Below are 22,762 nucleotides of genomic sequence, written 5' to 3'. Positions count from 1 at the left end.
TGTGGGTTAGGCACATGAGTGTTCAGTTAATTGTTGTTGCTTATATTTACATACCCTTTGTTATAAGTATGTTGTACTTCATATTAAGAACTAATTGGGAAGAAACATGGTTTTAGAGTTGGTAATTTGCTCAGAGGCAGAAGCTGCCCGATGTGAACTTACTTCTCTGGTGTGGAGGAACTCATTTACCATCTATATGGCAGTTTAGTATAACAACCTTTGAGGACCTACCTACACCAGTTTGCAATACCCATCCCAATCCCATCCCATGACCACTGGTGTTTTCACAAAGTTAGAACACTGTGCACGAATCCAGTGGAAACTGAAAAAAAAATTTCTTCAGCTGAGAAATTACCCACTACTGTCCAAGCCATGTGAGAGCTGGTGACAGCTCCCTCCTGAACAAGTGTGAAGCCTTGTATATCTTGTAAAAATCCATGGCAGCTACTGCTTCTTCTCAGAGGATTTCTCGGTATTCTACCTCTCCACTTTTCATTGTGGGCCCTCTAGATATCATCCCATTCCCTCAGTCCCATCTGGTTGCCATAGGCCTGGATTTTACTTCCTGTCTGCACCTTAGGATTGAAAATCTGTTGATGTGGTTTGCCGAGTTTCTCCCCAGGATGCATTCCCATACATGTCTTCAATTAGCTGCATTCATTGTACTGCTCATGAAGAAGTAATGCTCTGGCCCCGTGCCAGAGCTCTATCATACTTCTTTTCCTCCTTTTTCATGAGGGAAGGAGGGGTATAAGCACCTACTTTAGCTTAGGTGTTCTAACTACATATTTACGGAATATTTATAAAGCTAAAAACAAATAACCTGGATGGAACTAAGTACAAACATTGGCTCACTGCAGTAGCCAAAGCAAGAAAATCTGTGTTTTAACTATAAAGAGTATTTCTACAGCATGTACCTATAAGTGGAATTATTGGAAAACTAAAAGCAAGAAAATAATGTTAAATGCAAGACATTATACAGGTTGGGTATCCCTTATCCAAAATACTTGGGACCAAAAATGTTTCAGATTTCAGATTTTGGGGGGTTTTAGAATAGTTGCATTATACTTTAATGATCATCTCAAATCCAAAAATACAAAATCTGAAATGTTCCAGTGAGCATTTTCTTTGAGCACCTTGTTGGGGTTGTTCAAAAGTTTTGGATTTTGAAGCATTACAAATTTCAAATTTTCAGATTTGGGATGCTCAATCTATAATTCTTTTTAATAAAATCATTGTTTCTCTAAGTCTGTAGCTTCCTCCATCCTCAAATAAAGTGATACTAAATAATCTTTTGTAAAGATAACTAGATGATTTATATTCAATCTAATAATATGTCCTAAAATCAGGTTTAATGTGTATGACCTTTTTCAGTAGGTTGAGATGTAAACACAGTCACATCTCTTTTATTTTTCTAATGTATTGTTTAAAACCTCACATATCTTTACTAGCAGAACATCCAGTTTCTTCTTTTTAAGCCCTTTAGCTTGCATTAAGCAAAAAGATAATTTACTTGATCCAAATAAATCAGTTTTCCTCCCAAAAGTTATCTATATAGAGGGCTAGAAAGTCCTGTTCTAATGACATTGTGTTGTTGCCATAAGGATTCTAGTTTAACTCTGGTTCTCTAAAGTATGATGACTGTCTGACCCAGGCTTTTGGTGGTTTGGACACTTCATGGGACACAGGGGTACCCTGGTCAAGGGCTTCAGCTTTATCATTGGGTTGTGTGTGTGTTTGTGTGTGTGTGTGTGTGTGTTTCATGTCACACTCAAACATTCTCAACCCTTGTTCTTCAACATAAAATGAGACTTTCTCAGAGTATGAGCATCAATTGACCAATCATGTGATACAGGCTCAAGAGACTTCCTTTAAATAAAGGTCCACAGATAGAAGTTCCCTAATATCTTTCATGAATCAATTATTATCCTTTTTGTTCATTTGTTTGTTTGATTTTTAAGAAGAAAGAAAACTTAGATCATTTGGAGTTACTCTGGATTTGGGCTGCATCTAGATTTTTGTCCAATTATTTCCAAAGCTCTACCATTTCTTTTTCCACAGTTAATTTAACAATTACTAGAACATGTGCAATATCACAATGAGGTATCACAGCAAACACAAACACTTCCTGGTAAATATCTCCATACGTGAGTGGGTCAACAATAATGTGATCTACTAACCATGAGTCTTGCATTAGTATGTCTTGGCTTGCTTTACAGACAGAGTGCAGAATGTTAAGTTGGTGAGCTGGATAAGTAGAAATAGATTCCTTACATGAGATCATGATACATCAAAATGATATATAAAGTATTATAACACAAAAGATATCTGAACTAGGAAACAATAGTGTACTGACATCTATTATCTCTCACTTGAGACACATCCATTCATCTCTGGTTAATATACAGATTAAGCATCCTTAATCAGAAAATATTAAATCAGAAATGCATGAAATCTGAGTCTTCTTGGGCAGCAACATGTCACCAGAAGTGGAAAATTCTACTCCTGATATCATGTGACAGGTGACAGTCAAAAAGTAGTCAAAACTTTATTTCATGCACAAGATTATTTAAAAACACTGTACAAAATTACCTTCAGGCTATGGGTGGAAGAGATATATATAAAACATGAATGAATTTCATGTTTAGACTTGGGTCTCACCCCCAAGATGTCTCATTATATATATGTGAATATTCCAAAATCTAAAAAACAATCCAAAATCCCAAACACTTCTAGTCCTAAGCACGTTGGATAAAGGATATTAAAACTGTAGTAGTCTTACAAATTTTTTCTTTGTATGTGTATTCAGATCATGCTTTACATAAAATTAACTTGGTGTGTTTCTTTTGTAAATACTGCTTAGTCTAAAAGACTCAGTCTCAAGGTGGAGAGAAAGGCAATTAGCAATACCAAGGGGAAAGGGGGGAGTGACGGGAGTCAGTCCTGAGCTGGTCTACTGTAGTTGTAGGAATAAAACAAAAGGCAATTAGCAGTGCTTGTCAATCCTTGTTCCCTCTGTATAACATAGCTTTTATGTTTTATCAATTTCAGATGACATAAGATTAAAATTTCAGCTTTACTACTTAATTATGTGGCCTTAGGGAAGTAACTCAAATTTTGTGAGATTTGGTTCCCTAACCTGAAAAGAAGGGCTAGCATCTAGTGTACTTGTGTTCATTTAATAAATATAAGCATATGTGTAGAACACCTAGAAAATGATGGCGCATAGTAGGCATTCAGTAAGTCATAAAAAATGATATTAGTAAAATAACGTGCAGTAAAATCTTATTAGGAGCTATTTAGATCTCAAACGATGTTATTAATACACACTGTGATAAGATTTAAATCTCTGGCAGTTCTTGACCAGCCATCTGAATGATGTTCACACCGTCCCCTCTCTTTTTCAACCTCCTGGCCAAGTTTGGCAGCACATTGTAACTGGGTGTCATAATGGAACTCCTCTTTCCTCAAATTTAAGGGAGGTGCCATATAGAACAGATACCAAGACACCAGAGTGTCTTGATAAAGGTGAAACAGACCCCCTTTTTCCAGTTGCTGAATTTATGAGCAAAACAAAGTGGGACCAATTTCATATTTATTGAACCCCTCAGCCTGATCAAAGACATAAAAATATCCCTAGAAGGGAAGCAGCACCCCTTAAAGAAAGGCTCAACTTTATATGTTTGACCTGGATCAGGCCTGAGCTACAAAGAAGATTTAATGCTAAATCAAATTTGAAGTTTTGATTAATGTATTGCAGCTGGCCATTCTAATCAATGAATTGAAATTGTATTTGCAAACTAAAGTGACCATGGGACTCTATTACCTGAAAGTGAACAGAACCCATGAGCTCTGTAAGAGATTTCAAGTAGGAGTGAAGAAAAATTAGCTCATACTAAAAATGTTTAAAGTGACCTTGAGAGAGAGCAAAAAATAAAGTTTCCTTTTGAATCAGTTTTTTTTTTTTTTCAAACAGACTGATTACCTAAACATTGTGGAATCATTTCCAATTCTTCACTTTTTAGCATTCACATATCTTGATTGTTTCCAAATAGGTTTTGCATTTTTTCCTATGCAATGCTTCTCCTAATGTCTCATTCTTATAGAATCATGACCATATCAATTATTCATTGTTCAGTGAACTCTGCTCAATCTAGACTAACTTCTCTATTTCTGGCCTCTTTGCATTTACAGCATCATTAATGATCACCACCAAAAGTATCCTCTTTTATGCACATATTCTACTACTATCTTACATTATCCTTATTCTTCCCAGAAGGGATGATGATAAGGCAGGAAATACCTTCCAAGACTAAAGAGTGCAGCATTAATGCATATGATGATAAACTTGGGCATGGTCAGAAAAACATTTGGAAGTGTGAAGAAAAAATGAAGTTGAGGACAAAGCCATTTAAATGTTTGGCTTCAACGGTAAAGAAGTTTGAGAGGAGAGATCAAGGACAGAGTGAACATTTTACACTGCAGATTTAGCAATCCTATGTCGCAAATTTGGCAAGACATGCCTGATTTTTAATATTTTGTCTAGTTGTTCCTTCAGAACACCTTGTCTAGTTTGCCACACCTTGTGTCCCAAATTTGCGTTTGATAAACATACTGGTTGGCATGGATCTGGCTTGGCAATGGCAAAACAAGCACTATATTCAGTAAAATGGCAGTAGAAATATTATCCCCAAATATGCAGATAGTTTTTAGTTTGATGAAATGTGACTATACTTCAGAGAAAGATGGTTCTACTTCTTTCCTGGGGCAACACAAGAATATTCACAAGGATGGGATGTCATAAAATAATACAGTATGGTCTGTGTGTATGGTGCCTGTGTGTGTGTGTGTGTGTGTATGGGTGTGCCTGTGAATGTGTGTGTGTGTGTTTTCACACAATTTGATTTACTGCTTTCTTATTCCAAAAAATGTGGATCATGTGAGAGACTAAATAAAATAAGAGCAGAAAAAGAAATAAAAACTAGTACGATTTTTCTAAATGGAAAAATTGTAAATTTGTATACATACTTTAGGAACGCTTTTTGATTGTTTTTATCTCTTTCTGTCTCTGTTTCTCTCATTTTGGATTTGGAAAATGGTAGTAAACATTGAAAACTATCAGGAAAATATCATAAATGTAAAATGATATCATAAATGAATACAGAATTAATCATGGAATAACTAAAAGTATTTTGCAGCAAGTCTATGATTATAACCATATCCTTTAAAATAATTACCACTTTGGTTTTGCTGACTTTAAAGCAAAACTTTAATGTATTTATTTTCTTTTACATTATTTGATCCTGCATTCAGAAACTTGAGCAAATAATGAAAACCAGATTTGTTTTTTTCTCTTTAAAGGAAGCCTGTTTCTAAGAAAGAAACATATTCCAGGGAAGGCATGAGCAAAATGCACATTAGTTCAGTCACTGAGAAACTAATGTTTTAAAAAATAAGAAGACTGAAGGCATGCATGCACACACACACATTATGTGCTTCCCTTCCTGGGAACACTCAAAGTGCTAAAATGCATGACACAGGAATGCCCAGAGATTGAAATGAAAGTGACAGTGAATTGATAAAAAGGTTCAAAACCTTATGAGAGAAATTGTAATTGGCATTGAATAGAATCTATTGGAAAAATGTACTTCTCTGAATATATTTAGGAATCTGCTTTATCTGTATAGCTTTATCAAAATTGGTGATACCTTGTCAAGAAATAATAAATGGTTATCAGATATCACAGCTTTACTTAGTTCACTGTAGGTCAGTGGTGTCAAAACACAGAATGATGGTGTCAATCATCCTGATTCAGTGTCAGCCATGAAAAGTTGATCTCTACAAAGGTAACTAGCCTGTCCTTTAGTCTTAATTATCAACTCTAGTAATCAATGTTTTATTTCCTTTCTATTTTTTCTCCTAACCTATCAACCATTCATATATAATTGAACTTTTCTAATTCTATTTAAAGTAAATTTTACTCATCTTCCACTTTAACTTTCTCGCCATTATTCTATAAACCCTATATCCACTATATCTGTACATCATGTCACCTGGATCCATTTTTCCAAATGCCATCTCTAAGTTGCTTTGGCTTCCATAAGCAGCTTCTATTTACAGCACTGTTCATGGGCACACCATTTTTTTGTTTGTCAACTAAGAAGACTATTCAAAAATCTGACAACTGGGTTGGCTAAAGATAAGGGATTTAAAAAGAGCTCAGAGAGCAAATGTCAACGTGGCCACAGTTTGAAATCACAATGCAGCTTCATCCTCTTACTTTAACTAGAGATATCATTTCCAAGTCTGTGACTCTTCCTATTTGATAGTTTTTATCAGTGGGGATTAGCAGCTTTTTTGTACTTTGTTTCATGATGTTCTTTCAGATGACTTGGATAAATGAACTTTTGCTTTTTACTTCTAAATCTCTAGTAGTTTATTTATGCATCGTGAAGCTGTATGAATGTCACAAACTGAATTCACAAGAAGCCATATGTCACTCTTTTTATTCCTTTGTCATAAAAGTTGGTGTTTAAGGTGTACCTAGAGAGACATCCTCATTTATCTTTATCAGCCAATTAATACATTGTCAGAATCATGGGCTGCACTGAGAATCACAGCCCCCAGTAGTGGGAGCATAACAAACAAGGTGGTTTAGAACAATTGAGTGAAGAATACACTTACGTCAGCTAAAACAAAGCTGACTCACCATTGTCAATGGGACCAAAATCAGTGACAAATAGAGCCTGCTGAGAAGTGGACATGAAAGAAACACCATTCACCCGGTCACCACATAATGTGTTGAAGGGTAGGGTATAAAATAGTGAATTTTTATTCTCTTAACTTTAATACAGTTACTGGGGTAGACATTGAGCCCTAAGAGGCCTGAGAAGATGACGTGGATCAGCACTTTTCAATCTTCAACCTGTACAAGAGTCACTAGGAATCCCGTTTAAACTACAGATTTTGATTCAGTAGGTCTGAATTTCTGGTGGGGCCAGTAATCTGCATTTTCCATCAAACTTCCAGGTGATGCCAGTAATAATGGCATATGCACTTCATGTAGCAAGAGTTTAGAGCACTAGGGGTGGAAGCTACTGAATGAGCACTGGGGAAAGAAAGGAGGGAGAAGACCGACAGAGAGAGAAGAGGGCACAGATGTGGGTTCTGATGAGGCAAGCAAGATATGGAGGTCTTTCCTCTTCATTGTGTAGCACCCCTTTCTTATGACTTCTCAAGCAGTTAGAAAAGTCTTGTATAAACTCAAAACTAAATAGTGCCGTTTGATTTTTTTTTTCCAGAAATTGGTAAAGGGACTGGCATTTGCACCCAGGTTTTCAAGGGGAAGAATTCAGTGTAAGATGCAGAGCCAAATACAGAGAACAGAAGAAGCAAGAATTTTGGAAAGGACTTTGTACTCTGAAGGATCATGAAATTGGAGAGTTGAGCAAAGTTTACCTAAATCTCCCAGAGATCAGGAGGCCCTCATTGACATCTGGATTATAATAATGTAATAATCACAGTTCGTGCATACCGTATGCCAGACATTACACCTTATGTAAATTACCCCATTAATCCTCACAACAACCCAGTGACGCATTATATCATTTTATAAAGGAGGGAACTGAGGTTCATGTCGTGCTCAAAGCCATACAGTCAGTAGGTTTCAAAGTGAGTATTTTAGCCTTGGTCTTGATGAATTTAAAGAGATTCCGATTCTTATTTACCAAAGATAAGAAAGCTTGAAAGGAGAGGTGGGAAAAGTGTGAAACACGTAGACTAAAGTTGAAAAGAAAATGATTCAGAAATGACATAAGCACAGATCTTCATATTGTTCTAATATTTTTCCACCTATGTTTGTTTGGACATGAATCAACTGACATTTTGAATTTTGACAGACTGTAGACATACCATGCAGTAATACTCACTTTACAGACTAATTTTAAAAGGTGAAATCTAAAGGCGAAAGCTACACTGAAATAAAATTCCTAAGAGAATCTTTATTCCACTATCCTCAATCCCCTGGTACTGCTGACATTTAAGACCAGCTTTTGGAAACTCAAGAGAAATAGCTTAGCTGCATTCTTCTAAGTTGGAATGTGAGTATAAACTGCTGTAGGTATTCTTTCTACTTAATGCTTTTTAATTTCAGCTTTTCCTTTAGTTGACATTGAGCCATCACTATACTTCAGATGTACAATTTGGGGTCACTTTTGTCCCCATTGCAAGTGCGAGTCCTTGACCATAAAAGAGAGGAGGTACCCATACTTCCTTATGAAGGAGAATTTTCTGACACTACAGATACAGTGTCCATCAGGAGAACATTGGAGAAGGGCTCCCAGCTACAACAGTTTTGAGATTTTCTATATTACAAAAAATAAGCACATGGCAGTGAACACAACAGTGCTGGTCATCTGGTCAATCAAAATCTATTGCTAAGGTGGGAAACTGAAAAACAGGACTCAAATTCAGGAAGGGGGTATCTAAGCTGGAAATTCTTAGACTTTTTCCATCTATCTGCAAGCATCTTCATTCAAAGGCACAAGGACAAAACGTTTCTATGAAGATTGTCTATGAAAATTCACCAAGAAGTCCATAAAGATGGATTTGACTAAAATTTAAAGTCACAGATAAAGCTTAACTAGCCAGCTCCATGAAGAGCAGTGGGGGAGGACAAATAACTTCCTGATGCCTTCCTTCTCTACTCTGCCCGCTTGATCTGTGTCTCAGTCAACACATAAGTCATGATTCTACACTTAGCCCTCGAAGCTCCAGCAAGAATCAACTAAGCCTGCTCATCCTACCAATGTTTCAAGTATTCAGGGTAACTATTTCTGAGGCTATGGTGTTCCATTTTCCATTTAGTTCCCAAGCACAGGACACTCCAAAACAGATATAGAAATGATGTATGATGATGATGATGTCCAAGGATAACCAAAATTCCACCATGATGAGAGTAAGTTGGTAGGCATGCACTTCCTTCAGGGTAACCAGAAGTTTCAACTTGTAATTGTAAAAACAAGGAGCCAGAAAGATTAAAACTGCAGTAATGATGTGCTTGATATACATACACCTGGTCATTTCTTCACATAGCTTTAAATGAATACAAATACAATATAAATGTGGAGGAAGAGTAGTCCCTATATGTAACCATTGTTAAGGAAATGAATGCTTGACAAGGAAATGGAAAAGACATTTAGAATTGGTCCCAATGAGAATAGTCTAAGTTTCCCATATTCCTACCTCCAGGTCATCTGATGCACACTTCTTTCATTACAATGAACACATTTATTTTAAAACTAATCATCCTTTCCCTCTCATGTCCTTCAGTGTTTCCAATTCCATGATTTGTTTTCTTTTTTTGTGGACTACTATATTATTATGGTCATAGATCCCACTGTGAAACATCAATTACTTTGAAATCGAAACAGCATCTAATGTGAATAGTAAATTAAGTGATATTATTGACTGAAATCTAACTAATTCAACAGTATAGTACATTTTTAAAATAGAAAAGACATTAGAAAACGATAAAATTTTGATTTTTAGATGCAGGATTATTAATTTTTATAAATGTTATTTTTTAAATAAAAGCAGAAACAGCAACTATCAATCACCATCATTTATGATCATTTTAAGCGAAAAAATTTGCAACATTGCAACAAGAAATCCCAGAAATGAAACAGAATGTGCCAACAAAGCCATCCCTTTCAAGAGATCTTAAATCTTCTTGACTAGGGACTTGAATTTTCTTCACAGTTCAATCTCATTTCTCAAATCTGGATCTATTTTAATTTTTGTTTCTGCCAGACACACACACACACACACACACACACACACACACACGTACACATATATATATTCACATATATGATACATACATAAGATATATACATAAATCTTAACTGTCACTTCCCACCCCAACTACTACCCACTTCCAGTCAGATACTTTTTTAGGGGTAGGTTTTCATTCAATGTTTGGAATCTCCCATTCTACTTTTCCCATCTTTAGGATAAATACAAGTTTGTTTATTTATTTATTTATTTATTTTTTTTTTTTTAATTTTTATTTTGAGACAGAGCCTTGCTCTGTTGCCCAGGCCAGAGTGCAATGGTGCAATCTTGGCTCATCGCCACCTCTGCCTCCTGAGTTCACGCAATTCTCTTGCATCAGCCTTCCCGGTAGCTGGGATTACAGGCATGCACGACCACGCCCGGCTAATTTTTTTATTTTTAGTAGAGACGGGGTTTCGCCCTGTTGGCCAGTCTGGTCTCAAACTCCTGACCTCAGGAGATCCACCTGCCTCATCCTCCCAAAGTGCTGGGATTACAAGCATGAGCCACCATTCCCGGCCAAGTCTACTGTCTTTTATATGAAACTTTTGGGGCCAGCTATGTTGGGCAATTCATGACTTTTCAGATATTGGAAGAATACTATGGTGCATACACTGTAAATTTTACAACAGGATCTCTGACTACATATTTCTTCACACTAAACGGGATAAATTGAAACCACAGATAGCCTCGCATCAGTTTGAAATATGTTTTCCCACTGTTGGGGATCATAAAGTTCTAATCTGAGAAACAGATGCCCCTATATTAGCTAATATGAACCCTATGGTTAGGGAAACAAAATGATTTATGGGTCTAGGGTTCAGGGCCTAGCTAGCATGGCAAATTTGCAGATTCCTACTGCTCTGAACTTCCAAACAATAGGATTTATCAGATTCCTACTAACTAATTTACGACTGAGACCACTGCAACTCTGATTGGACATAGTATGGGCCTTATAAACATTCTCTTCTGATAAGTGATTACAGACCTTAAGCAAATTTTAGCCAGCTTATAGAGGCTGCACAGAAACTGTCTTTGTGTCATACAGTTCACCTTTTGATGTAAAGAGCCAAATTCCACCTCATTTGAGTGCTAAGACCCTGTCCCAAAGTGAACATGGGATGTTACATATATGTTTACCCATTGGGCATGCGTTCTTCTCCTCTGATAAATATGTATAGCTTTTCTTCCAAACTTGCTGAATATGTATGATTATATTTTGTAATATGGACCCCCTGAGGTATAAGACCCAACCTGTCCTTCCCCTATTCAAAGAGGGAGCACCTTCGGCTCCTGCCAGAGACCTTCTCTTCCCAGTTTGAAAACTAATATCGACAATAAAGCTCTTCTTTCTACTATTTAGCCATCCTGGTGGTCTTTTGGATGATAAAACAAAACCCCCAAATATGGTGCTTTGACATGCTGAACTCAAGAATCAGCCTCAAGGTCTCTCTCTGACTTTTCCCTGCCTCTCTGTCTCTCTGACTGTCATTGTTTCCTGAAGCACGAGGAGGAATTCCCTCTGGAATTTCCTTATCTAACTAAGAAAACTCCTTTCCAAAAAAAATGCAATTATCTTAAGATTCCCTTCCCTTGGAATCTCATCAAATAACCAGGAAAGATTAACCACCCAGAAGAGACTGGGAGTTCTCACCATGTCAGGACTGCCTTTTCATCTATTCTTTCCAGGGTAGTTCAGAAATTACCTGGGAGGTCCAATCTGCATTACAAGACAACCTTTGTTCACAGTGACATTCTGCCCCTCACCTTACCACCACTTTCCCCAGAACTCAGAAAAACTTTGTTTCAGGCCATTGTTCTTTGGGCCCAGTTTCCCCGGGCAATCATTTACTCCTACACCCCCATCTCTCTTTCTATGAAGAAGGGTATATAAGCATCTGGACCTCATTGGGCTATTGGGTAATCACATTCCTATGATTTTTTTCCCCTCTGCACATAAAATAAGTTTTATATGCATTTTTTTCTCCAAATAGTCTACCTTTTCTCAGTTCATTTTCAGTGAACCTTCAGCAGGTGGAGAGGAAGTGTCCTTGTGCCCTTGAGTTTGCTACAAATACATGAAAAGAAAAAAAAAATACTTCTGAGAGTTTGTTGTATTTTGAAATTGAGGATTTGGGGTGGTTGATGGGCCTTATGTTGTGCAAAATTCTATAAATTATTAATAGAGGAATAGAGTTTTGGGGAGAATTTGACTTTTTGTTAAAGATGGTTTACTTTTCTAGTTTTGGAGACAGCATAGAGACAATTTTTTAGGCAGCATAAAGAAAGATGGAGTAACTCAAGTAAGCAGTTGAGAACAAGCCAGAAAAAATTAAGCAAAAATGTGGGTGGAGGTGGGGGTTGGAGTAGGGGTAGAGGGGAAAGAAAGCCTACATTGAAGAGAATAAAGAAAACTATTGGCTGATTGGAAAATAAGCTTATTAAGGAGAAGATGATAGAAGCTGGAAACAAAATAAAGATTTCTTTATATCTTTGAAAACATACTCAAGACATTTTCTTATTACTTTTGAATACACATTATAAATCTAGATAAAAGAACAGTCACACAATCCTGGTCACCTATTAATTGTCCCGGTTTGTAAATTTTTCAGTGTTCCCTAAGTTTTTAAGGAGAAGATGCACTTAGGCTTCTTTCTAGTTGAGAAACCAAGAAGCCCTTTGGGATTTGGAGGTTAGTGAGCTCTGGATGCTCTAGGCATTCTTTGTTAAGGGTCCTGCAATAATTATCATGGTAATGATTGAGAGGTGGGAGAAAAGTTCCCGAAATTGTAAATATAAGAAAAGCCCGGGCGTTTTTATTTTATATTAGGTTCGTTTTCATTTGACACTAACTCGATTGTTTCTTACACCCAAAGTGTTGCTGCAGTCAACATGTGTTCAACGTATGGAGAGATGTGGTTGGGGGAAAATAATTTTTATCAACCAAAAGTATGAAATCTTGCAACACTGAGGATTGTGTTTCATAAAAGAGAGAACGTGTTTCTTGCATTCTTCAACTCTTAACCACTGTCTTCGGAGTCTCACCAAATTTTTGGGATGACTAAAGATCTGGAAACATCGCCCTCCCCACTAATCTATTCAGTAAATTATTTCTTTTATGGAAAAGATGGAGATGAGTCAAAGAGCTACGAAAGACAGATAACCCACAAATCATATACTGAACCAGGCAATTAACAGAATTTGAATTTCAAGAGGTGTTTAGTCCTCACATATAGGGGGAAAATATGGTGCATCTACTTAAGAACAGGACGATGTTCTATTGTGCTGAATCCTTAGACCTTAGATGTTCAATAAATATTTGTAGATTGCTTAGTTTCCCATTCAGGAAATATACACATCACTTTTCCTATTGCAGGTCCTGGGCTAGATCTTGTTAAGGACAAGGACATCTTAATACCCAGGAGGGAAATTAGATCCAGCTTGGCATAATGCAAAGTGGAATTAATAAAGGTTTTAGCCAACACCCAGAAGGCAGAGCAGTGGAGACGCAAGTAAGATTTACTTCATATTTTGCAGTAGCTCTCATTTCCTTTTTAGCGCTTGCGTTTTCAGAGCAGATGCCCTTCATGGGGGGGGGGGGGGGGGGCGGGGCGCAAAAGCAGGTGAGCCCGGAGAACAGAAGTGGCAGCAGCCTAGCGGAGAAGTGAGGAAATAGGTAAAACCAGGGGACTCCTGGGCCCGTCCTGGTTTTGAAAAGAGGGCGAAATGCATTTAGTCACTTTTCTTCTCCTTCCTCCAAATCTCTCAGGATGTGAAATTGGCCGGGGAGGGGCGTGTTACATCACTGAGACAGAGGACCTGTCCTTGCTCCAAGAGGCACAGCTTAGGAAACCTAGGAATCCACTTCTGGCGCCTTCTAGAAAACGGCCCACTCTTGCTCCCTAAGAAAAGGAAACCCACGTGACTGGGCGAAGGGGGAGAGCCCGGCGACCTGGAGTCAGCGAGGCTGGGGGCCGGGCCAGGGTCCGGCGAGGGCCGGGCGGGGCGCGGGGCTGCTTCAAGGAACTGCCGCGCGCTTGGGGGCGCGGGCTGGCACCGGGCTCCGCCCGCGGGCCAGAGGCGGGGTAGGGGCGGGACAGGCGCGAGCCTCCGGCACTGGGAACTGGAGCCTAAGCCACTAAGTGCTGGCCCTCCGCCCCTCCCCGTTCGGCACCGCCTCCCGCAGCCCGGGGAGGGGCCGGGGCGGAGCGAGCCCGGCCGAGCCGGGCGGAGCGGGCGCGGGCGCGGGCAGAGCGCGGCGCAGGGCCGGCAGCGAAGGTCCGGGTTGGAATCGACGTCGCTGCGGCTGCCGACGACCCCCACCCGGCCGGCCGCCTCCGCAGACCCACCTTGGCCGCGCGGCAGGGGGCGCGCAGAGCCCCGAGGGAGCGAGTCCCCGCGCGTGGCGGCTCGGCGGCTTCCCCCCTTGAGAGGTCCGGCTCCCGGCTCTCCGGACCCGCCTGGCGTCCTCGCCTGCGGCGGGGCAGTAGACAGCGGCTCCCAGGAATGGCTTCGGCGGGCAGCGGCATGGAGGAGGTGCGCGTGTCGGTGCTGACCCCCTTGAAGCTGGTCGGGCTGGTGTGCATCTTTCTGGCGCTGTGTCTGGACCTGGGGGCGGTGCTGAGCCCGGCCTGGGTCACGGCTGACCACCAGTACTACCTGTCGTTGTGGGAGTCCTGCCGGAAACCCGCCAGCTTGGACATCTGGCACTGCGAGTCCACGCTCAGCAGCGGTGAGGGCCCGGCGCGCCGCGACCCCTGCCTCCCGCCCCGGACTGCCTCGCGTCCCACTGCCAGGACAGTCACCACCTGTCCCCACCTCCCCGCGTTCCCTGCCCTGGCCCGTCCCACCCCGTCCAGGCCCTTCTCGGATCCTGGGGCTCCAGCCACCTCCCTGGCCTCCACCCCTCTTCCCTCCACATCCCTGGTCGCCAAACCTAAAGCGACAGCCCACGCCCTCTCCCTCCCCCGTGGCCATTCCTCCTGTTCTGGAGTAACACGTACGCTATTTTGGGTATTTGTTATCATTTGAGGCGAGAGCCATGTGGCTGTGTAAAAAATGCGACGCCTTCCACACCCCCGTTAAAAAAGCAGCAGGCAAAAACTCCCCAACTCCACCGAGATGCTGCGGGGGTTCTCTGTTCGGTCTTCCCCACTCTTTTTTCCCTCCTCTCTCGAGGACGAATTTGCCTAGTGTTCACATTTCTGCCGGTTTCACTCCCCCTTATCTGCGTTTTCACCAATGTATTTCCGTTTGGATTTTATTTCCTTACGTTTTTGATGGATATGAAGAGTTGGGAGAGGGACAGGCTTATTTTCCTTTCCTTTTTTGGTGACGCCGCCGTTGACTGCGAGTTGCCTTTCTTTCTCTGCCACTCTGAGTAACTCTTCTCTCCTCCAGACCTTTCTTTTCTCCATGAGCTACTCACAGATGCCTAGAAAGTTGTGCTTTATTCCGCCAGCGCTGAAAGCTGCAAATGGATAAGATGGGGGTGGTAAGTGGAGAATAAGGTAGCTACTGAGGTTACCAGTCCCAGGGGGCTTTACTGCTTTATGCCCTCCCTGACCCTCCAGTTGCCTTCCCTGGCGCCCCAGTTATGCCCTTAGCAGAAATCTGTCAACTTATGATTTCTTGCTACAAACCCCTTCCTTTCTAATTTTGATTCTTCAACTGCTGGTGTCAGCGCAGAGAAAGGGGAATAAAGGGAGAGGACCTGCCGGCGGTTTTCTTTCTTTCTTTCTCTCTCTCTCTCTCTCTCTCTCTCTCTCTCTCTCTCTCTTACACACACACACACACACACACACACACACACACACACACACACACACACACAGAGACACCTGAGAAACTCATTACATTCCTTCCAGTTTCATGTCTTCTCGGGACTATTTATAAAGCTTTCCTGGAAACGTTTCAAGTTGTAACAAAGTTGAAATAGCACAAAAAGCCACAAAAATCTGATTTTCCTTTGTCTTTGGTTTCCTGTTATAACTCAGATTAGTTCATTGGATTAAGTTTCTTCTGTAAATTTAATTTTGTGTTTAAAAAAGGCTTTTTCTTTGACACTACCTCAAAATTCCCATTGAAGGGTTTCCTCTTTGTTGGTTAATTCACTGTGGAGGGAACTGGTTGGCAGCAGGAGGTCAACATTTAGGTCCTTCAGTTCTTTCAGGGTTGGCTGTTTACAACTAAAGATAAAATAAATCGGCAGAATTTCTTTCTTCGGTAACCGGGGGATCCAAATAAACTTTGGCGAAAATATCTCCTTTCCCCTCTTCAATAATAAAATTTATGTAGGAATGACAGCTTCTGCACGTCTCCTTAGCAACGTGAATGTTTTGCCCCTTTCTCTCTGTCTCCTGAAATAATAGCCCCCTGATTGCATAAAGACTTTTCAGATAGGTTAGAGAAACCCGTTTCAACTCACGTTTGCTTTTTAGGCCACTATCCATTTTTCTTGGCCAGGAATGTAGGGAATGGGGAGAAGCCAGCTCGAGTTTGTAGAGCAACATACAGTGTTTGCTAACCTTTTCTTAATTACCTCCATACCCATTTATCTCAGCTTTTTTCCTCTCTAGTCAAGGAAGTATGGAGACACAAGCCTAATGCAAATATAGCGGTAATATCACTCTGCAAAGTAAAAATCAAAGGCAGGCCCAGTTTGGGATTTTTCCCCGTTTATTCTACCCCCTTGCTGAAAGTCATAGCCCGGTGTATATTTCTATTTGTGTTTCTGAAAATCAGCTTTCATCTTATCTTGCCTTAAAAAATAGTTTTCAGCCCAGATAAAGTAGAATTCATAAGCAAATGGGTAAAAAGTAGAGATGGTTTTGTTAGAGGTTTTCTGGAACAAGTTCTTGACTTTCTGTATATATAATAGCAGTTCATTTTTTGCTCTCCACGGTGATGGTGGGACGCAGGGCGGGGGTGGAGGAAAGGAAACAAGATACGGAAAATTGCTCTGTGTCCCCACTTTACAAAATGTGCTTTCTTGTGTTATGTGAACTTGAAGCTTCTCTCCACCAGTGTTTTGAAAGGAAGGGGAATGCCCGAATCAAAACCAGCAGTGCTTTTCTTGTCTGTTCCAAAGGGCGAGCAGCTTTTTTCATTCTGTTTGCTGCGTGGAGTAGCAGAAAACAGGGAGGGAAATATCTTCCGTGAAGATTTTAAGAGATCCACATCTTTGTCTTTCAAAATAAATTACCTTGGGAGGAACCACCAAGGACAATTTTACTGAAGGGCCTTCACCAGGATATTTAAGGCTTAATTAAAAATGTTTGTCTTAATTAGAATTAAAACTGCTGTGAAAAGGCAGGCCTGTATTTACTGAAGGAGCATTTCAGGAATGTTTCTACTCACAATAGTATGCCCTACTTAGACCCAGTTTCCACTGAAACTTTCCCCTAAGCCATTATTTTTAAACTTGCATTTTAATTTTGGTACCAAATGTGCATCGTTTGCTGTTTATAACCTGTTTTATGATTTTAAGCAAAAGTAGAACCATGCCTCTTGTGTTCTGGTGTATTGAAGGTTGCGTCAGCTCTTCTAGTACGAACCAGTAATCCGGTTGTCAGTCAGCCGTAATGCTTTTCTCTGGTGTCCCAATTCAATGTATGGAGGACAGTTGAGGCACTCATCTTAAGTTCTAAGTGTTCCAAAAAGACATATGAGAAAGCGGCTAATTGACTGTGATTAATGGTGGAAAGAAAAAAAAAAATAAAGTGTGCTTGTTAGAAAGTTTAGAATACGCAGTACTCACATGGCTGCCGGCCACAGAATTCTTTCTTAGGATAGTTTTCCCCAGTACTGTTTTGGGGAACCTTTTAATAAACCTTAAGTCTTACACAAATTATAGTAATATTTTACACTTCTGCTTAGTCACATTTAGTTTGCTAACTTTATTTCTAGGACATAGTTGCTAGGGTTTCACAGCAATTACAAGAATCCTTAGTGTAAATAGGAAAGGCACAAGTGTATACAGAATGCTGATGCCCTAAATTTGATATCAAATGTGCTGTATAACCTCTAAGGAGACTTTACATTTCTTCTTTAAAATGTGTAAATACATAGCTATTTCATATAAAGCATATTGCTTTTTGGTGTCTGCAATTTGTTGACTAAGCAAAAAGCAAGGACATACAGATGGCCAAATGAACACTTTTACTAACAGTAATTTAGGGATATAACAAATTCATTTTTTCTGTTTTTTCATCCACAAAATACTTGATCAAATAGTACCTTTTTCAAGGGATATTGTTAGCATCATTCACATACTATCCTAAAAATAGCTGCATTTGTAACATGAGTCACTGGTAGTTTTGAAATGGCAGTATACCGTATGCTAATCACAGGTGAATATTATTATTTCTAATTGACAAGAAATTCTTTTTAGAGTGCTTTATATGTAGATCTTTTTTTAACTTCAGTATAAAAAGCTACTTTAAAAGGAATTTATAAGAAAGCCTATCTTAGGTGTTAAAGATAAATGGAACTGCCTAACCACCTGCAAATCTTAGCAAATCTGAGATATAGTGATTCTGAGTTCAAACATGTTTCATCTGTTCATATTTTGCATTTATTCCTTAATTCAAAAACACAGTTTCATTAGGAAACCTCACAATGTGATTTGCTCCACGGAAGGTTCAGCTTGTTGCTTGAAATGTGTTGGTATTGATGCATTTTTACAAATAGCCCAGCAAGCCTGGAAGTCACCGTCGTTATACCCACTTCTAACTTCCTTGAAAAGAACGTAATGAATGCAGTTTTCTTTAACCTAGGCAGCATAGACAGGTGGACAGTTAGGAGTACCAGAGAGCACCAAAACTTTCTCTACTGATAAGCCAGAGAAAACCAAGTATAACTTATTTCAAGATTTTCCTGATGGCTTTCTGTTAATGTCTTTTAGATTTTCAAGTTCCTTAGATTTACTTTTACAAAGGACATTTTAATTTGTGAACAGATATAATTTCTCTTTTGCTCACATTCTTAGAAGGATTATAATCCCCGGGGAGCCACTTAGATGAGTCTTAGCAGCTAAGGGATTTGATGGGTGTGGGAAAAGCCTGGCCTTTAATAAAACATTTCAAAACCAAACAAAAACAAACAAAAGCATATCTCAAGCAATAGATTTCACCTGCTGTCGGGAATACATTTCAAGAAATTTCCTGCAAGTTTTTGTTTAATAGTAAGACCGCTTACAGAGACCATAGGTATAGTCAGTGCTACTAGACATGTTAGTGACAGGGATATAGACGCTTCAAAATATGTCTCTGGAATACCTAACCTAAATACCACAGCAGGGAGCTCCCTGAACCTCTTCTGGTTCTGAGGGCTACCCCCAAATAACTAACTGAATAAATAAATAAATACCACAACAAACTTCCATGTGAGCTATGCTAAATTATAATGTAATTCTGTGTCACAGTAGAGTAGTATTTTGGAGAATTCACGAGACACTGGATTCTAACTGACCTGAACTTGGCCACTTACCAATCATGTGACCTCCTACAACTTAATGTCTGGTTTATCATAAAGATTAAATATAGGAAAGTGTCTGTTTGTTAGTGTTATGTTTCTTCCTGGTTATATATTCAGTAAAACCCAGTGATACTTTTTTCAATAATTGAAGATTTTTCCCCTTTAAGGAGTAAAGTCTCTGCATTGCATAATGCATTGCATAATGAAGTACCTTGTTAATTTTAAATTTAAATTTTGATACACATTACCTAGCATGTAACAATGCTCTTGGTTGATCACAAATCTATTATCCTTTTATTCAGTACTATTACAGGCCAGACACCTCAGTTATCCCCAATGTCACAATAAACTTGCAAGGTAGCTAAAGTTATCTGTATATATTATTGAGGAAACTTTGGATATTTGTTAAGATTACCAAGGTCTCAATTAACTGGTGGTAAAGACAGATTCTTACCAAGTGTATTCCAGTTGCTAATGCCGGGAAACTAACCACAACACAAGTTAGTCGTATAAAATAGCCATTTTATTATACTCATGAATTCTGTGGGTCAGGAATTCAGATAGGACATAATGAAGATGGATGTCTGGAGCCCTTGCTGAAGATAGCTTGAATGGCTAGGAACCGAAACGTCTGGAACTGTAGGGTCATTTTCCAAATGATTTCGCTCACAGGTTTGGCACCTTGGTGGGGAAAGCCGTGAGATACTGAACAAAGCTGTGACTCTCCCTGGAATGCCTACAGGTGGCCTTTCTAGCATTGTGGTCTTAGGATAGTTGGAATTCTTACAAACGAAGTGAGTCCCGCAGGGCAAGAGTCATAAAAGAGCCAGACTCTCTGAACTAGGCTGAGAAATCACACATCTCTTCTACCACATTCAGTTGGTTACAAAGGAGCCATATGGCCAGCTTGGATTTAAGGGAAGGACAATTGAATGCCACCTTTTGATGGAGCAGTGGCAAGGTCACGTTGTAGAAGAGAATGTGGGATAGGAGTTGCTGTTGGGCTATGTTTGGAGCATACAGTCTGACGCTGAGTCTAAATGCAAATCTGCATTCTTTATTGCCTTTGAAGAACAACAACAACAAATAGCCAACCAGCTTGTCTGTGCTTTGTAGCTTCTGTACTTAAGAACTTTGAATTGATTATATAAATAATGTCTGACTGGGACAGAAACTTCCCTCAGCCAGCGTATGGCTTTCATGACTGGTTACTTGTACTTTGGATAGGAGAGGGAATGAACTCAAGAACGTAACTTTTCCACAAACAGAGAGATACATATAAAACCTTCCAGAATCTTTGGTTTAGTCTCACACAACCAAGGCTCAAACCGATTATGAATCTGGACTGTAATTTGCTACTTTATGTTGTATGATAAGATTTTACTCTTTTTTTAGAAAGTTGTGAATGCATCTGATGATATGCTTGGTACATGAACACTAAAACATTAAGATTCCAGACAGGAGCCAAGTTTTATAGTGCCAGAGAAGTGTTGGAGTTATTTTTTGTTTGTTTCCTTTTCCTTTGTTTTAATAACATAACTCTTCTCTTGACTACTGTCCATGTATTGAATCACAGAGTTGTAACATGTTTAAAATAGACAAGATTTTTAACATAACCCAGTCTAATCACATGTATTACATGATTAAGGAAAATGAGGAAGGATACAATGTTAAAGACTCAATAGAGAGGATACATTTTGCCATAGTATTTTTGGAGGGTTGGTTTTTAAAATGTTCTGTAATATTGTAGGTAACTGTCACTTGGTGTTTGAAGGATTGTTGAATGATGTCATGTATGGCAGTTTGAATGAAGAGGTGAAGGACTGCATGTGAAATAGCTGCCCACTTTTTGTAAGATTATCATCCATGATTTGAATTCACATAGAATTAAAGTCTGAAAATAGAATTATATGTGTTGATAAGTACATTTCAGATGTTTATTACCATCAAATTTACATTTTAACCATGACTAGTGCTTAAAAATAAACACCTCTACTTTAAGTTTCTCCATGATGGGGTACGTTAAAACAACGGCTTGGCTGGGCACGGTGGCTCACGCCTGTAATCCCAGCACTTTGGGAGGCCGAGGTGGGTGAATCATGAGGTCAGGAGTTCGAGACCAGCCTGACCAACATGTTGAAACTCTGTCTCCACTAAAAAAACAAAAAATTGGCTGGGCGTGGTTGCGGGCACCTGTAGTCCCAGCTACTCAGGAGGCTGAGGCAGGAAAATAATTTGAACCTGGGAGGCAGACGTTGCAGTGATCCAAGATCGTGCCACTGTACTCCAGCCTGGGCGGCAGAGCAAGACTCCATCTCAAAAACAATTTGAAAAAGCTTAATTTGTTTTAACTTTTATTTTAGGTTCAGGGAACATGTGCAGGTTTGTTATGTAGGTAAACTCATGTCACTGGCGTTTCTTGTACAGGTATTAAGCCTAGTACCCAATAGTTATTATTTTTCCTGATCCTCTCCCTCCTCCCACCCTCAACCCTCAAGTTGACCGCAGTGTCTGTTATTCCCTTCTTTGTGTTCATGAGTTCTCATGATTTAACTCCCACTGATAACTGAGAACATGCTGTATTTGGTTTTCTGTTCCTGCGTTAGTGTGCTAAGGATAATAGCCTACAGCTCCTTCCATGTTCCCACAATATGCATGACCTTGTTTTTTGTTTTTGTTTTTGTTTTTGTTTTTGTTTTCTGGCTGCATAGTATTCCATGGTGTATATGCACCACACTTTCTTCACCCCATCTGTCATTGATTGACATTTAAATTGATTCCAAGTCTGCTGTTGTGAGTTGTGCTGCAGAGAACATTCTCCTGCATGTGTCTTTATGGTAGAACAATTTCTGTTCTTTTGGGCGTATAGCCAGCAATGGGATTGCTGGGTTGAATGGTAGTTCTTGTTTTAGGTCTTTGAGAAATCGCCGTACTGCTTTCTACAATGGTTAAACTAACATACATTCCCACTAACTGTGTATAAGTGTTCCCTTTTATCCAAAACCTTACCAGCATCTGTTAGTTTTTTGACTTTTTAATAGAAGCCATTCTCCATGGGGTGAGATGGTATCTCATTGTGGTTTTGATTTGCATTTCTCTAATATCAGTGATGTTGAGCTTTTTATTCATATGCCTGTTGGACACACGTATGTCTTCTTTTGAAAAGCGTCTGTTCATGTCATTTGCCCATTCTTAATGGGGTTGTTTATTTTTCTCTTGTAAATTCGTTTAAGTTCTTTACAGATGCTGGCTATTAGACCTTTGTCAGATGTATAGCTTGCAAATATTTTATCCCATTCTGTAGGTTGTGTACTCTGTTGATAGTTGCTTTTGCTGTGCAGAAACTCTTAACTTTAATTGATCCAATTTTTCAATTATTGCTTTTGTTGCAATTGCTTTTGGTGTCTTTGTTATGAAATCTCTGTCCATTCCTGTGTCCAGGATGGTATTG

At 39.5% G+C, this 22,762-nt stretch overlaps 1 protein-coding gene across 1 annotated transcript in view; it reads left to right on the top strand.

Moving 5' to 3' along the window:
* The first annotated feature begins 14,079 nt into the window (after nt 1-14,079).
* The window catches only part of TMEM47 (transmembrane protein 47), a 30,578-nt gene continuing 21,895 nt past the window's right edge, over nt 14,080-22,762 (top strand). The window contains exon 1 of the mRNA XM_050777520.1: nt 14,080-14,566. Within this exon, the coding sequence (XP_050633477.1) occupies nt 14,341-14,566 (226 nt within the window). The 5' untranslated portion in view covers nt 14,080-14,340. The remainder of the gene's footprint in view (nt 14,567-22,762) is intronic.

This window comes from Macaca thibetana, chromosome X (genome assembly GCF_024542745.1).
Source record: "Macaca thibetana thibetana isolate TM-01 chromosome X, ASM2454274v1, whole genome shotgun sequence".
Lineage (NCBI taxonomy): Eukaryota > Metazoa > Chordata > Mammalia > Primates > Cercopithecidae > Macaca > Macaca thibetana.
The sequence above is the reverse complement of the archived record's forward strand: the minus strand, read 5'-3'. Positions and strand labels throughout refer to the sequence as shown.